The sequence below is a fragment of the Ceratotherium simum genome, chromosome 9 (assembly GCF_057802395.1).
Source record: "Ceratotherium simum simum isolate JZ-2026a chromosome 9, ASM5780239v1, whole genome shotgun sequence".
In the NCBI taxonomy this organism is placed as follows: domain Eukaryota; kingdom Metazoa; phylum Chordata; class Mammalia; order Perissodactyla; family Rhinocerotidae; genus Ceratotherium; species Ceratotherium simum.
The window spans coordinates 39,636,232-39,651,898 of NC_141908.1; the positions used below are offsets into that span (position 1 = coordinate 39,636,232).

General features: G+C 43.4%; 1 protein-coding gene across 11 annotated transcripts in view; it reads left to right on the forward strand.

The window, feature by feature from the left end:
- Positions 1 to 15,667, forward strand: part of PKP4 (plakophilin 4) — a 241,542-nt gene that overhangs the window by 213,977 nt on the left and 11,898 nt on the right. For all 11 annotated transcript variants that reach the window (XM_087435239.1, XM_087435240.1, XM_087435241.1 and 8 more), the window contains 5 exons: positions 3,114 to 3,297; positions 6,641 to 6,758; positions 8,270 to 8,461; positions 8,658 to 8,831; positions 12,021 to 12,171. In XM_087435239.1, coding sequence (XP_087291365.1) covers positions 3,114 to 3,297; positions 6,641 to 6,758; positions 8,270 to 8,461; positions 8,658 to 8,831; positions 12,021 to 12,171 — 819 coding nt within the window. The remainder of the gene's footprint in view (positions 1 to 3,113; positions 3,298 to 6,640; positions 6,759 to 8,269; positions 8,462 to 8,657; positions 8,832 to 12,020; positions 12,172 to 15,667) is intronic.

Below are 15,667 nucleotides of genomic sequence, written 5' to 3' on the forward strand. Positions count from 1 at the left end.
CAGACAATGCCTGGCACAGGGGAAAACCACAGTAAATGCTGATGTTACTGTTGTTTCTGTTAACTTATGAACATTCATGCTGTCCAATCCCGTGTAAATGTAATGGCTAAGAGTAAACTGTAGGATGACATGTAACTCCACTGATCATTCTACGTGCCTGGTAAGGAGAAGGAAGAGCAGGACAAAATTCTAGTACCAGCACGGAAAATCAGGAGAATCCACAAATCTGGGAAATATCCTCTTGCCAGAAGTAGGTCTTAGAAGTAGCCAGGAGTGGAGGAGGAACCATGAAAAACAAGCTTTTCTGCCAACGACCAGAGAACTTCTAGGCATCAACTCCAAGATCCAATGTGCTAAAGAACCACCCCTCTTCTTAGTCATGTTTTCACCTGAAGTTTGTGACTCACACTGTTTAATTTTCTGTAGAGATATATCTAATTTTACACCTAGAGCCTATAATATGATATGGTTTACTTTCCATAAACCTTGCCCTACAGTTAACTTTACTGCAATGTATTTATTCTGTGAAGTAGAACGTTGCTTATTGGAAAATGCAGCTTTCCCCCATGTGTTGAATTTTGTGGAGTGAGGAATTTGAAAGGCTTTGGCAGAAAGAAAATTTGCTCCAAAAGCATTAGGAATCACGTTATAAAATTGTCAGCAAGGGAGGTTAGGAAATGATCCTTCCATGTCAGTGGCCTCTGGGCCACATGCTGCCACTGCCACTAGCTCATGCCCCGGCAGGCCCCACGGTGCCCTGGGTTGAGTGTGGTTGGCCTCCTCGCAGGAAATGTTGAAGCCCCTAGCATTCCTAGCAGCCTCTGTCACCCCACCCTTCTATGCCTCAACCCGCTATTTCTTCTGTCTCCTCTCCCTTCTCCTATTTTTTGGGTCGGGACAGACCTTCAGAGACTGGTTTCTCATCCTGAGCTTCCAGGTACCTTCCGTGCTCATCAGTCTTCTGATACTTTTCTCCTAAGACAGTGCTTTTCAAAGCCCTTTTTTCAAACAGAAACACACGATGAAGCCCAATATTGAGAACAGATAAGTGTGGAGCTGCTCTGGGAGAACTGGGGTGCAGATTTAGAGCTGCCAGTTCTCCTCCCCCCAGGCCCCACGTGGCGGCCCCTGTGAGTCCAGCGAAACCCCCAGAATCCAGGGAGCACAGTTTAAAAACATTTTATGTGGAACACCTAGCCAGTTTTATCAGAATCCATGGAGAAATAGCTCTGCTGGTGGGATTTAAATCCATTTCGTAAGCACCTGCAATGTGTGCAGCCCTCTTACCAGGACCCATCTGTTCTGTGCCGGATAATAATTATGTAAGCAAAGGTCTGTCATGGTGGACAGAACAAGCTTTCAGAGACAGAGCAAGGTCTTTACTTTTGCTGATTCTGAACTGTCTAAATCCCCCTCCAGTCTGGGCCTAACTAAATGGGCCACCACTGAGGCTGAGGTCCTGAAAGGCTGTGGTTATGGTGGGCCATCCCACCCAGAGGGTAGGAGCAGAGAAAGATGAAAGTCTTTGGGGAACAAGGGAAACCCAGTCAGCAAGGTCCAGAAGTCAAAGCCAAGTGAAGGAGGAGAGGAGCAGGTACAGGTGCAGAGCAGAACACAGGACCTAGAGCGTTTTCCTGGGACGGAGCCCAGGCATTACCCACCATTGAGCATTTCCTCTGCAGCACGCAGACAGGTCAGGGCAGACATGCCAGGGAAGGGGGATGGTCCTGTCGGTTTATAGTCAGAGTACTGTTTCCTGTCTTCAGTTCTAGGCCTTTGCTTGTACCTCTCCTTCCTCCAAAAAGAAAAACGTTCCTGTCAGCTCTCATACCTCCCTCCTTGGTAAAGGGCCCTGCAGTTTCCCCAGGCCCCAAGAAGGCTGAGCAGACTATTTCCAGGCTGGCTCTTTGGGTCACCATACAGTTCTCTGGAGGAGCAGTTCTCAGTCTTGTCCCTGGCCTGACATTCTGGATTCATCATGTTCACAAGCCTGACATGTTCCCAGGGACACAGGCAGATTTTGCAACGCCTTCCCCTCCACAGGGCCACAGGCATTTCTGTGGGTTGGTAGTTCAAAGAGCACTGTACAGATCCTTGAGCAACCTGCCAAGGATACATCAAGAGTATAGGGCTCCAAGGGACTTCAGTGCAGAGAAAACCAGCTGCACCATTTCTCCTCCACCTCCTTCCCTCTTACTTAGGAAAATGCATTGATGTGAAAATGATATTAGAGTAGATATAATCCTGAATTTTCTCTAATTTCTAAGAGAGTAATTATTAGAAAATGTGTGCTATAATAGTAATTTAACCTATCTCTTAGTTGATGAAGAAGTATCTCACAGAAATGAAGGCCCTCTAATATGCTTTCAATATAGATAACACTCTAATAAGCTACTTTTAAGGTCTGTTGCCCTAGTAGTCTTGATATGAATTACAGTACAGGTGACTTCTAATTTATTGTTAGCTCGCCTATATCCAAAAAGAAATGGCAGTAACTTGCACTTCTAAAACACGTGGTAATAAAACTCTTAAAGTGGAAATAGAAATGTTTAAGCCTTATCTAAAAAAGGAAGATGAAGCAAATGTAACCACCCTCTGTGCCAGTAAAGTTACTGCACACATTATATTTAAGCTTGAGCTTCCCAGTAGCAAAAGTAAGAAAAGGAAGCATGATGAAGGGAAACATGTCTGTCTTTCGTGAAAGAGAAACTTTTTCCAAGAACTAAATTCTAAAAATGGTGTGCCACACAGAACATTGAACGTAAGGGACGATGCAGTGAACAACAGTTATGACCCATGGTTGGATTGTGCCCCTCCCCCTCACAGAGTAATTCTAATTTGCTTTGCAAAAGCCACAATCATCTTTCAGGGTAAATACATAGGCTCTAAAACTTAAGAGAAGGAATATTATGACTTTGTAATATACTGCCAGAAGCTCACATGTGTTCACTCAACATTTATTACGGGTCTATCTCCAGCCTGGTTGCAAATAAGCCATAGATTAGGTTTGGAACAGACTGGGTTCACATCAATTAAAGCTGACATGTTTATTTTATTCCTAAAACTGCAGGATCTCTAATTGACTATTTGATTTTTAAAATCTCATTTTTTAGGAGTTCTTTGGAATTTATCCTCATGTGATGCTGTAAAGATGACAATCATTCGAGATGCTCTCTCGACCTTAACAAACACTGTGATCGTTCCACATTCTGGATGGAATAACTCTTCTTTTGATGATGATCATAAAATTAAATTTCAGACTTCCCTCGTTCTGCGTAATACAACAGGTTGTCTAAGGTAAATTTTTTATTCTTTCCAATTAATTCTGTGATTGAATAATATGTGTCATAGGTAAATTGATTTTAGAAGGGTTTACTTCGTTTTATTAATGTCTATCTAAGTTTCCAAGTTTGTTTCAAAATTCAGGCCATTGGACTTTGTTATCTTGCAAGGAAGACATCATGAGTGCAGAGTATTGGCCTAAAAAAGACATTATCTTATCAACGACTCTTCTGTGAATTAGTCAAAAAGTCCCCTTCAGTCTGAAATTGCTGCCAAATTCCAGTGTTTTCCACTTTAAGAGCATTTTTCTGGTTATCACATTCTAATTGCTAATGTGTTTGCAGCCTGGTTTTTGTTTAAACTCAAAACATAATGGTTAAAACCTTTTTGCTTTTAAAAGGGTACAAAAAAGTGTGTGGTTGAAACAATCATTGGGTTTGAGTTTTATAAATAAATGAAAATGAGCCCGAATACTATTTTCAGTCATTATCTTTAGAATTTAAAATCCATGAAGCCTCCTTTAAGTGTACACAGTATTGCTCATTATTTCCCTTAACACTCATCACCTCAATTTCTGCCCAGTTTTCCAGCCTTACGGTGTCCTGGGAACTTGAAACAGAAGCCTTGGGACAGAGAGGCATGGTGACAATGAGAGCGGGCTCTGGCCTCAGCCTGGCTTTTGTGCCACTCTGAGCTCAGTTTCCTCATCTTTAGAATAGGGATAATAATACCATCTCAGAGTTGTGAAGAGTCAGCTTGTATAAAGTGCTTAGTGTAGTGTCTGACACACAGTGAGCAGTATTTCATGTTTAAGCCAAGACGTCTAAGCATCTCTATAACAGAGAGCTAGAGAAGGGTAGAGAGGGGGCTTGGGCTGCTTCTTCCACTTTCGTGGCAAGTGACTGTCAGCCCCTTGATTAGAAAGCAGGTGGGGAGAGGGAGTTGGAGAAGGGGATGAGAGAGAATCAGGATCCTGGAAAACAGGCCAGCTCTCTCAGATGCCTGTGTCACAGGGCAGGTCATATGGCCTACTGATGATTCTTGAGAGCAGCATCTCATCCTCTCCCCACACCTGGATCCAGGGAGGCTGTGACCACTGCAGGCAGCCTACCAGGCTTCCGGGAAAGACCAGAGTCAGGACACACACTCAGACTCCCCCAGTGGTTCAGGGCTATAAACATTTGATGAAAGCCTTCTGTGTGAAGTCAATGATGAGCAAAACAGACTAGGTCTCTGCTCTCATAAAACCACATTCTATTGAGGAAGACAAAAAAATAAATAAACAAGAAAATAACAATAAGTACCATAGAAAAAAATGAGTGATATAAGAGTTATTCAGGTCGTGTTTCATAGGAGGTGAAATTTAGGCCTAGCTCTGAAATCCCACGAGGAGCTACTCATTTGAGGATAGGAGGTGAGGAGAACGTGCATTCTAGGCAAAGAGAACAGGTAGTGTGGATGCTCTGGGACAGGAATGAGCTTGCGGCTGGAGCGTAGTGGGCAGGGCGCAGAAAGGCACTTGATTATGTAGGATTTTTTAAATCAGAGGAAGGAGTTTGCACTATATTCCAAGTGCCATAGGAAACTACCAGAGAGTTTTTTTTTTTTTTTTAACTTTATTTATTTATTTTTCCCCCCAAAACCCCAATAGATAGTTGTATGTCATAGTTGCACATCCTTCTCGTTGCTGTATGTGGGACTTGGCCTCAGCATGGCCGGAGAAGCCGTGCGTCAGTGCACGCCCGGGATCCGAACCCAGGCCACCAGCAGCGGAGTGTGCGCACTTAACCGCTAAGCCACGGGGCCGGCCCTGCCAGAGAGTTTTAATCACAGGAGTGGTGGGACTGGTTTCTGGCTGCCATGTGGAAGACTTAAGTATGGGCAACAGTGGAGGCAGGAAGACAAGGCTGTTGCGGAGATCCAGGCAAATGATGAGAGGGGCCTAGATCAGGTGCTGCAGAGAGGTAGGTGGATTGGGAGTATTTTGTGGAGGGGGAGTTGACAAGGTTTGCTAATAGATTAAATATAAGCGTCGAGGAAAAGGGAAGAAATAAGGATAACACCTAGATCTTTGGCTGGATCTACTGGGAGCATGAAAGTGCTACTGATGAGATCAGGCAGAGAGGAGAAGAAAAGGGGGAGGGGTGAGCAGTTGAGAATTTTGGCCATGTCCGTTTTCAGATGTTTAATTAGCTATCCATGTGGTAATGTCAGGAAAGCAGTTAGATAAATGAGTCTGAAGTTCTCGAGAAGGGTTAGGCTAAAGATAGACATTTGGGAGTTGTGGGTGCATAGGTTATATTAAAGCCAGAAAGCAGAAGGAGGCCAAGAAGGAACCACAGTAGCCCTGGGCACTCCAGAGGGACCCACAGGCAGAAGAGGCTGAGAGGGAAAGGCAGCAAGATGGGAGGAAAACCAGAGGAGTGTGGGGTCCCAGGAGCTCACAGAGGAACAGAAGAGGTAAGCTGTTGAGTGCTGCTGAGAGGTGACAAGAGATAAGAGCAGAAGAGGGACCACAGGTGACAGTGTCCCTCTGGCCCCAGAAAAACAAAGGTGAAAAGAAAAGTGGTTCCAAATTCCCCTTATCTAGTCTAAGTTTTGCAAAATCTCAGAGTTAGCCTAGAACCCTTGTTAATGGGGCATAAAATAGATCCTTATAATTTGGTATCAATTCATGAAGGTGAATTGATATAAAAATTTCAATGTGGATAAGACCTAAAACAATTTTCAGTTTTTTATAATTGAAAAAATGAGAAAAATTGTCACATAAACAGATGTTCATATTTAACTTGAAATGTTTATACAAGAAATATGTTTCCTCTGTTCATTCAAGAAGCATTTGTAACCACCTACTACATGCAAAACATGATAATAGGCACAAGGGGCTGCAAGGACCTTATGGACTAACAAGAGAGGCGGAGCATGTCTAAAAATAATAGCCACAGCTGACAAACATCCTTTTATATGGTGGGCACTTTTATTGCTTTATGTGTAGCAACTCATCTCTTCCTCGCAACAACTCTATAAAGTAGTTACTATTATTCTCTTCTTTTTACATATGAGGAAAGTGAGGAGGATAGGCCCCAAAGTAATTATATTAGGAGTTTAGAAAGTGGCATGTCACAAGAGAGATACAAAATTCAAATGCCCCTGCTGCCTTCTATTTATGCAGGTAATGGGGAGCTAGCTATAATTGTGAGCTCCTGCGGTGTTAAAATGCAAGCTCAAAATGCCTCCTCAAACCAGATCTACGTGGCTGCTATCTGTTGTCCATCCTCTCAGATGATTAAGGTAAGGCTCCATGGCTAACAAGGAAGTTGTTCATCTCAGCAGCTCCCACATGTCTCTGCCCATTTAGGAACCTCAGCTCTGCAGGGGAGGAGGCGCGGAAGCAAATGCGATCATGTGAGGGGCTGGTGGACTCGCTGCTGTACGTGATCCACACGTGCGTGAACACATCCGATTACGATAGCAAGGTCAGTGCCCGCCTGGCCGTGTCAGGGGCGCGGTGGCAGGTGACAGCAGCTGCCTAACACTGCTATTTGCATGCCATTGATTCTGGAATTCTTGAGCCTCCTTGTCATTAGGCTACACTCCAGATTAAAGGGAGAGTCTCTCTAAAAATCACAAGTTAACAGGGACATGACAACTTAGGAAAATAGCCTTAGAGCCACGAAAACTGAGTGGCTCCATGTGGTAAAGGACCTAGCGTCAGGTGCGGGGTACTGACTTTCTCTGTGGTTCTCCTGGGCTCACTGTCAAGGTGATTGCCCCTGCTGCTGTTCTCTCCAATTCTGTGTCCCCTGCTGCTAGAATCAGCTCCATCTGTATTTGAGTATCTACTGAATAGAAGTTCTTGGTCAAGGCACTATAATCCCCCAACCTCTCTCCCCTTCTTGCCCCAGTGCAGCCCACAGCCCTCACCCCACCACCAACTTTGGATGCCCCTCTATATCGCTAGTCTTGGCCTTCACCCCTCCCTCTGTTGCCCTGCTGGTCAGTCCATTCCCAGCGTGAAGGCCTGATCCTCCTCTCCTTTTTCTCCAGCCTACCGTAGCACAGGGCACTCTACACATCATTTTTCAGCTGTGACAGCCATCTGGAATCTGCCTCAGGAGCAGGGGTTAGGAAGGTGGGAAGAAACAGGAATGAGGGACTGAAAGTGTCAGGAGTTCCAGGGTGTTCAGCATGGGCTGGACGAGGAGAGGCCATAAGGAGGCCTTGGATCATAAGTTTGGGTCTGAGAGAGAAAAAGAAGAATGATGAGTTGTAGGCTCGGGGAGAAGGCGGAGGAGGAGATCAAAGTGATGGTTGAGTTTTATTTGAACCTCGCTGGACCGAAAGATCTCCAGAGGAAATTGAGAGGAGTAAGCAAGTTGGAAGAGGGGCTCACTGGGCAAAAGCTGACCTTGGTTCTAGACACTCTCAGTTGAAGTGACAATTGGCCTCCCAATTAGAGGTGTGATGTGGACTTGAAGGAGCAAAGACCATGTAGAGAAGGCAAAATGTCAACGGAGCAAGAGATCATGAAACTTTCCACAGAGGGAGGGGAGAGTTGGGAGATGGAAGGAGGAGACAAGGATGGCATTTGGGGGGAGGGCCTGTACCCAGGAAGGGGGTTGGTGGCACCTGTTGTCATGATGAGGATTTCCAGTGGTGAGAAGGAATGAGGTTCTGGCAACCTGGGTGCATTTCTGCCACTGCAGCAGCCCTGAAGGAGAAACACTGGGCATTGTCTCTTCCAGAGCCTGGTGCATTTTACTCAGCATGAAATCAGATCCTCAGATGTACTGAGGATGGCTCTGCACTCTGTATCCCACAAAAATTCTGGAATCATCATTCTCTCTTTAGATTGGTTCAAGTTCCCATAAGTAAAAAGCAGTTCTTTCATATTCTACATTTATTTAATATCACTAGGGTTCATTACAGAAGCATTCTGCACTAATCTGCTACGATGGTTTTAATTACATGCCACGTTGGGTTTCAGACCGTGGAGAACTGCGTGTGCACCCTGAGGAACCTGTCCTATCGGCTGGAACTGGAGGTCCCTCAGGCCCGGCTGCTGGGGCTGAACGAATTGGATGACTTACTAGGAAAAGAGTCTCCCAGCAAAGACTCAGAGCCAAGCTGCTGGGGGAAGAAGAAGAAAAAGAAAAAGAGAACGCCACAAGAGGATCAAGTTAGCATTTTATTTGACATGAAACTCTAAAGTTTCATTTTTCTGGGAGTAAGAAATCACATATTTGGCAAGAAAAAAATTTTTCATGATACAGTGATTCTACATAGCTATAGCTGAGTCCAGCAGAGGAATGTTTTCAAGTGTTGGAGAATGTGTTCATTTTGCTTACATTTAAGGTGTGCTCTTTCTCTTTCAGTGGGATGGAGTTGGTCCTATCCCAGGACTGTCGAAGTCCCCCAAAGGGGTTGAGATGCTGTGGCATCCGTCAGTGGTAAAACCATATCTGACTCTTCTAGCAGAAAGTTCCAACCCAGCCACCTTGGAAGGCTCTGCTGGATCTCTCCAGAACCTCTCTGCTGGAAACTGGAAGGTAGGATGCCTTCCACTTGTCCACACTTCTTCCCGTCTGTGCAGTCAGATCAGCAATGATGGTGAAAGGGACACGGTTGTTTAGAGTTTGGGAAACGGTGGGAGGAAGTTGGCTCTGGGGATCCAAAGATGAATATAACATAGCCCTTCCTTGTGAGAAACTGAAGGCTACTGAGAAAAACGAACAGATCAAGTCAGTACAGTGTAGACTCCACAGGATATGTGTGCTGTGGTGTCTTCAAAGAGGATGTCTAACCCAGCCTGGCAGATGAGGGAAAGACAAGGAAAGAGGGGAACCAGGAGGTAGAGAAGGTTTCCTAGTGGGGCGGTGCTGCCCAATTGGAATCTTTTAAGAATGAGCAGAATTAAGCCAGCAGAGTCTGAAGTTGGAGGCATAAAAGGAGCAATCCAGATAAAGGGGCAAGCAAGGCCTTAAAGTGAGGAAAGTGTGGGCAGAGACTATAGGCTGGTTGCTGAGGCATTGAGGGCAGGGCAAGGAGAGACCCATATTGGAGCTGGGTATCGTGAACAGGCCTGATGGCCAAGCTTTAGGAGCTGAGACCTGGCCTATAGACCAGAGGGGCCACTGAAAAGCGACACAGACAGGCCGACATGGACACTGTTGGATCCCTTTTGTGGCAGTGCAGAAGGTGAATTAAAAGAAGAGGAAAGTAGAGGCTGGGATTCCATTGGGAGCCAGGTGAGGGATGCCAAGGGCCTGAACTAGAGCTGAGGTTGGGCAGCAGTGAGGGAAGGAGAGGGGGCCACCATTCCTCTCTCGGGTGCTTAGAGAACATACATATGGTGAAAGTTTCCATATGCTCTTGTAAGTGTGTGACATCTTTATGAAAATTGAAGGTAGTTTCCTACTGTTACCACTAGAGTCTTGCGTTACTTAACAACAGGGATATGTTCTGAGAAGTGTGTCATTAGGCAATTTCATCATTGGGTAAACATCACAGAGTGTACTCACACAAACCTAGATGGTATAGCCTACTATACACCTGGGCTATATGGTACTAATCTTATGGGACCACCGTCATATATGTGGTCCATCGTTGACCAAAACATCCTTATGCAGTGCATGACTATATAAGCAAGTTCTCAAAACTTTAAACATCATCTAGCAACTTCCCAGACAAGCCTTGTCTGAAACATTTCAACCTCTAGAAATTTCCTGACGAGTGTGTTGTAGTAGAGTTATCATAATGCTTGTTTGTGGCTACTTCTTCCACCACCATCTCCCAAAATCTTTTGGCCACTATATTATCCATGACAGTGAAAAGCAAGCCTAGGTATGGTTTGTTTCATGCAGCCAGCTGCTATGATGAATATAAGCAGATAATTATGGCCTAGTGCTAACCTAATGTGGTTATTTTATTATTGTTATTTTTAATTAAAGTGCTAATAGCTTAGCATCTAAGTGCTGGCTCTGGAGCCAGACCCCTTGGCTTTGAATCCTGGCCCCTCCATTTACTAGCTAGGGCTTCAGATCTCTCTCTCAGTCCTCAGTTTGTTCATCTGTAAAATGGAGATAATGCCTGCCTCATGAGGTGGTTGTGAGATTAAATGAGATAATAAATGTGGAGGATCTAGGACAGTGCCCGGCACATAAGTATTCATGTAAATATTTATGTTGGTGACCCGGTGTTCATCTCCAGCTTCTTGTGACCTGGGGATCAATTGATGATAATAGAAAAGACAATAATTAAAAGAGGTGGGATTTGAGTTGTGTAGAATTTCATTTCTGGGATTATTTAGTGAATGAAAGTTAGATGGTAAGCTCTTTTAAAATATAAACATTATATTGAAGTGATTTCAAAAGTATCTAAAAGAGTAAATCAAAATATTGGACTCTCATTAGGAAAACAAGATAATCATAGCCACAGATGTTATCAAGACGGGAGCTATTTTGGGAGCAGTGATCACTGTAGTGCTCAGAAGGGAGGTGCTCAGGGCTGGGCCGAGCTGGTTGGTCTCTAAGTGAGACAGGTTGGTTCATAGGTTTCAGAGAGAGAACTTGGTAAAGCTGCCTGAGTGCTTCAGCCTATAGCAGGTCATGTATTCTGTTTCCCCCTGCAGATTTCATTTGATTTGGAAAATAGGAAGTTATTTGTTTCATATGAAGAATGTTAATAAAACCTTTGAAATACATCTTTTCCTCTTATTTGTATTACTAAAATAATCTGTTCTGTCTGTATTCAACAAACTGAGTGGTCAATCACGTATTTTAATGTTCAAAATAATACAAAGGGCTGGCAGATCTTTGTCTTCATGTCTTCAACACAGCAGGAAAGTATTAGATGTTTTATGTGCAACATTTTTTCACTTACCCTAAATTTTGAAAGACAATTTGCACTGGTAAAAATGTCAATGAAAGCTCAAAACAAGATTTAAGACCCATTTTTCAAATGTAACTTTTTTTTTTGGTTGTTTCCCTGATGACTTTAGCGTTCATTTCCAATTCACATGGAGCATAAACTGATTCACGGTCGAGACTTGCCTCATAATCACAAAAGAATTTCTTGACTGCGGATTAAAAAAGCAGCAGCAGCAGCAGCTCACTGATCTTAAATAAGAAAGCGTTCTGCACACAAGTATACTTACTTTTTCACCAGTGTGTATGAATTATGATGCTTGGTGTTTCTGGAGAATTCCTTTTCTTCTGAGGCAAGGGATTTTTCCAAGCAATCTCATTGAAAGGTTACTGAACTCTAAATATTGTTGCAGAGAATTGAGGGAAAAAAATAAATATAGGAAAAAAAATGACTTGATGGAGACAGGTTCTCCTTTAATGTGCACTGATCAGTTACATCTCTGCCATCCTATTTATAGCCTCTGGACCTGGCATGGGGCCAACTGCAAAGAAGACCCTAGATCCTTCCTTAATCGTGTTTATGTATGTGAGGTAGAAAGTAATCACTGTCTTCTCTTTTCTGCACAAAAATATCTGGCAGATGGTGGTTTGAGATTCTTAGGCTTTGGGATTTCTTTTTAAACCAGTCATCCTAGCCCATCTTTATCCCCAACTATGGTTTTCTCTTTACTGACACCACAGATTTAATCTGCAATTGGAAAGAAAACATTTAATCTATTAGTTCATCTTTTGGAAACATGTTTTTCAGGCTACGGTAACATCTGAGAGTTGAACCCTGTTTTTTATTACTTACTGCCTTGTTTTGCTCACCAGTTTGCAGCGTACATCCGGGCAGCCGTCCGCAAAGAGAAGGGGCTCCCCATCCTTGTCGAGCTTCTGAGAATGGATAACGATAGAGTTGTTTCTTCTGTGGCAACTGCCTTGAGGAATATGGCACTAGATGTTCGCAACAAGGAGCTCATAGGTATGTTCTGGTGACGAGGAGAGCTGTAAAGAGAGAGTAACTACAACGTTTATAAAGTGTTACTTCTTTTGATTTATAAAAATCTGACATTTAAAATGATGAACAAATGAGTTCTTGTCCCTCTTTCTTGGCATATTGGGGTACTCCTGCAGTCTATCCTTTGTGACCATGCCTTTTCAGCAGGAGGCAGGCTCATTAATTAAACATTGATCAGGGAAGGTAAATTTTCAGAAAAGCTAGCAATTTCAGTTATACAACACTACTTGATAGATTGGTGTCTCTATTTCCCAAAAGTTCATTTCTTGAGAAATAAAAAAAGTTTTAATTCTGCCTTTCTGATTTTTGAGACTGATATCTGCTAATTCACCCAGACTACTATGTTCTAAGTAAAAAAAAGAAATCACATGAGTGGTTTGTATCTTTTCCCTCTCAGATCTGTATAAATGCTCAACCCAAGGCAGAGCCAGTGTCCCAAGGCCATTTCCACTCCAAGGCAGGGTAAGGCAAGTGAGGCACGTAGGGTGCAAAATTTTAGGAGGTATTCACCCTCGGGTCCGTCCAAATGTGGGGTTGGCACTTGCGTGAATCTGAGAATGAGCACCTCTTCAAGTTTTGCACCCTAGGCAGCTGAGCCTGCCTGCCTCCAGGGCATTGCCACATCTCAAGCCAAGCATGGGGTAAAGAAAAGATCAGAGACCCTTCCGTAGACCTCAGATTAAACCCTGGATCTGCTGCCCACTGGCTGTGTTACCTGGGCTGTCCTTCATCTAAATCGAAAACTCTTCCTCAGCCCCATCTCGGAAAGGGAGCTGACAATGCCTGCTAGCCTCACCATGGGTTTGCTGTGAAAATGAAATGAGAGGATGAGGCAGCTACTTATGAACCGCCAAGCTCCACGCCAGTCTCACAGCTAATGGCAGGTCAGGGGAGAGGGAGGGAAAATTTGACTAGATCTTATATGGATTGGTGAATATATCTTGAACTCATATTAATATATGCCTGCTGTGGGGGGGTGGCGCACGGGAGACAAAGATGGGGGGAGGGAGGGCCGGCCCCGTGGCTTAGCGGTTAAGTGCGTGCGCTCCTCTACTGGCAGCCTGGGTTCGGATCCCGGGTGCGCATTGATGCACTGCTTTTCCGGCCATGCTGAGGCCGCGTCCCACATACAGCAACTAGAAGGATGCACAGCTATGACATACAACTATCTACTGGGGCTTTGGGGGAAAAATAAATAAATAAAAGTTAAAAAAAAAAATTAAAAAAAAAAAAAAAGATGGGGGGAGGGAGAGAGAGGAAGAACAAGGGCAATAATGTTTGCCTTAAAGAGTTGCTGTGAGGATTCACTGTGGCAGCTTACACAAAAGCCCCTCACACAGTACCTGGAAAAAATGCTATTTTAAATTATGACCTAGATGAACCTGCTCTTAACACACTGTTCCTTTGAGCCAAATCATCCCCATAGAGAAAAAAGGAGCTTCTTCCACGCCCTGTTCATATGTCCAGCCTGATTTCAATAGATGTGTTATAACTCTTAGTGCTCACACTTCCTTGAGAAAAATCCTTTACGTCTCTAAAGAGAGATTTTAATTTTAAGTTATTTTTGTTACATCTATATCGTTTGTCTCTTTTAAGAAGCACGTTTAGTTTGGGAGTTCTTAATGCTGAAAAATAAAGGGTTGATAACACACATCTTATGGCCTATCATTGCACAACTGGGAGGAGACACAGGAGGGCAGAAGGTGCAGGGCCAGCACCACTGAGTGCCAAGGCCTTGGGGAGGAAGGAACCTGTATCCAGAGTCCTGGCCTTCTCTCAGTGCGTCCTTGTGTTTTCTGTGAATGTCCTTAACCCCCTTTTAAACTTTCATGAGCATTTTCTCTCTCCACTGATGAGCATTTTTTTGGCCACCTGGAGCACTCTTGAACTCTTTCATGAATCACTTTTTCTTGTTTCCCTATAAATATCCTTTCCTTCCTATGAGGTCTGAGCCCCTCCCAGATTCAATATTTGACTCCAATTTACCCAGCACTTTTCTGTTCCTAATAACCATCCCCTTCTCTGACCCCTTCACTCTCTCCTCACATCCATCACCAGCACTAGCAATGGGCTTTCTCTTCAGAGAAATTTTTCACAAAGAGCCATTTTTCACAAAGAAACAAAGTTTTGTCACTTCACAAAAGTTACTGCATACTCAATTGAGTCAGACCAGCCAGCTGGCTGGAGTTGCAGTCTCTGAGGGAACCACTAGGCCCTCTCACAGGCGGAGTGAGCTGCCTTAGCCGAAGCCTCAGGAGTGCAATTTAAAGTCATGCCTTATAGCAAAATGACAAATCACATGTCGTGGACCTTTTGGTCACTTGTGAGTATTCAAAATCACCAGTGCTAACTTATCATTTGTTCTTAAAAACCACATTTATCTTCTGGCTTACAATGTCATCACTGGTTTTTCACCCTTCATAACAACTTTCACTGTGAGCAAGCCAGAATCTTCCCTTCAATGTGCTGTAAATTATGCAGCATGTAGTCAGGGCCTGTCTTCTACTGCTTACCGTTGTATATAAATAGGTCTTTAATAAAAACCCCATTTAGTATCCACTCAATTATCAGCATAGAGAAAAAACTAAGAAAATATTTACTTGAGCTTTAGTTAATTTCTTTTGTTTGAAGTGCAATTATTCCAGTTTGTCAGTTGGTAATTGAAATTGAAAAAGCTAGAGATAATCTCTTTTTGGAGCGGAGTAAGAGAAATGGAGTATCCATAAAGAAATGCTTCAGTAGCTAAGGGACTCCCAGCCTTGTCCTATCAAGAACTTTATTATCATTACATTACTCCTGGCGATAATATACCCATAATTTTAATACCAGAACTTTACTTAGGTCTTCTTTAAAATAAACTAACATGTTGCTATGGCTGCTGATGTCAGACCAGCTGCTATATACCCTCAACTTGATAAAAATGTGTAATTGTGCCCAGTTCACATGTTAAGATCCAGAAAGATTTAATGAAAAGTATTATGTGGCAGCCTTATGTGGTCCAGCTTTAAAACTTGTTCAAAGATAAGTTTTTAAAAGCTTTAAGAGGAAGTTGAGGTATTTTTTATGCATAAGAATTCAATCGAGAATAAAATTTGCTATCATAATTCCTTTATTTCTCACTGTTAGTGAAAATAGTTGAACTAAAGCAAGTTAATTGGTATACCCAATTTTATACACTGATTTACATTTTCTTTCAGAGATTTACAGTAATGTGTTATAAACCAATGATGTCTTCGATTGACATTGCAGTAAATGTTAACTTTTTTTTTTTGCTAGGAAAGATTCACCCTGAGCTAACATCCGCTGCCGATCTTCCTCTTTTTTTGTATGTGAGCCGCCACCACAGCTTGATTACTGAGAGACAAGTGGTGTGGTTCCACGTGCTACCCGAACCCAGGCTGCCGAAGCAGAGCGTGCCGAGCTTAACCACTAGGCCATCAGGGCTGGCTCTTAACTTCCC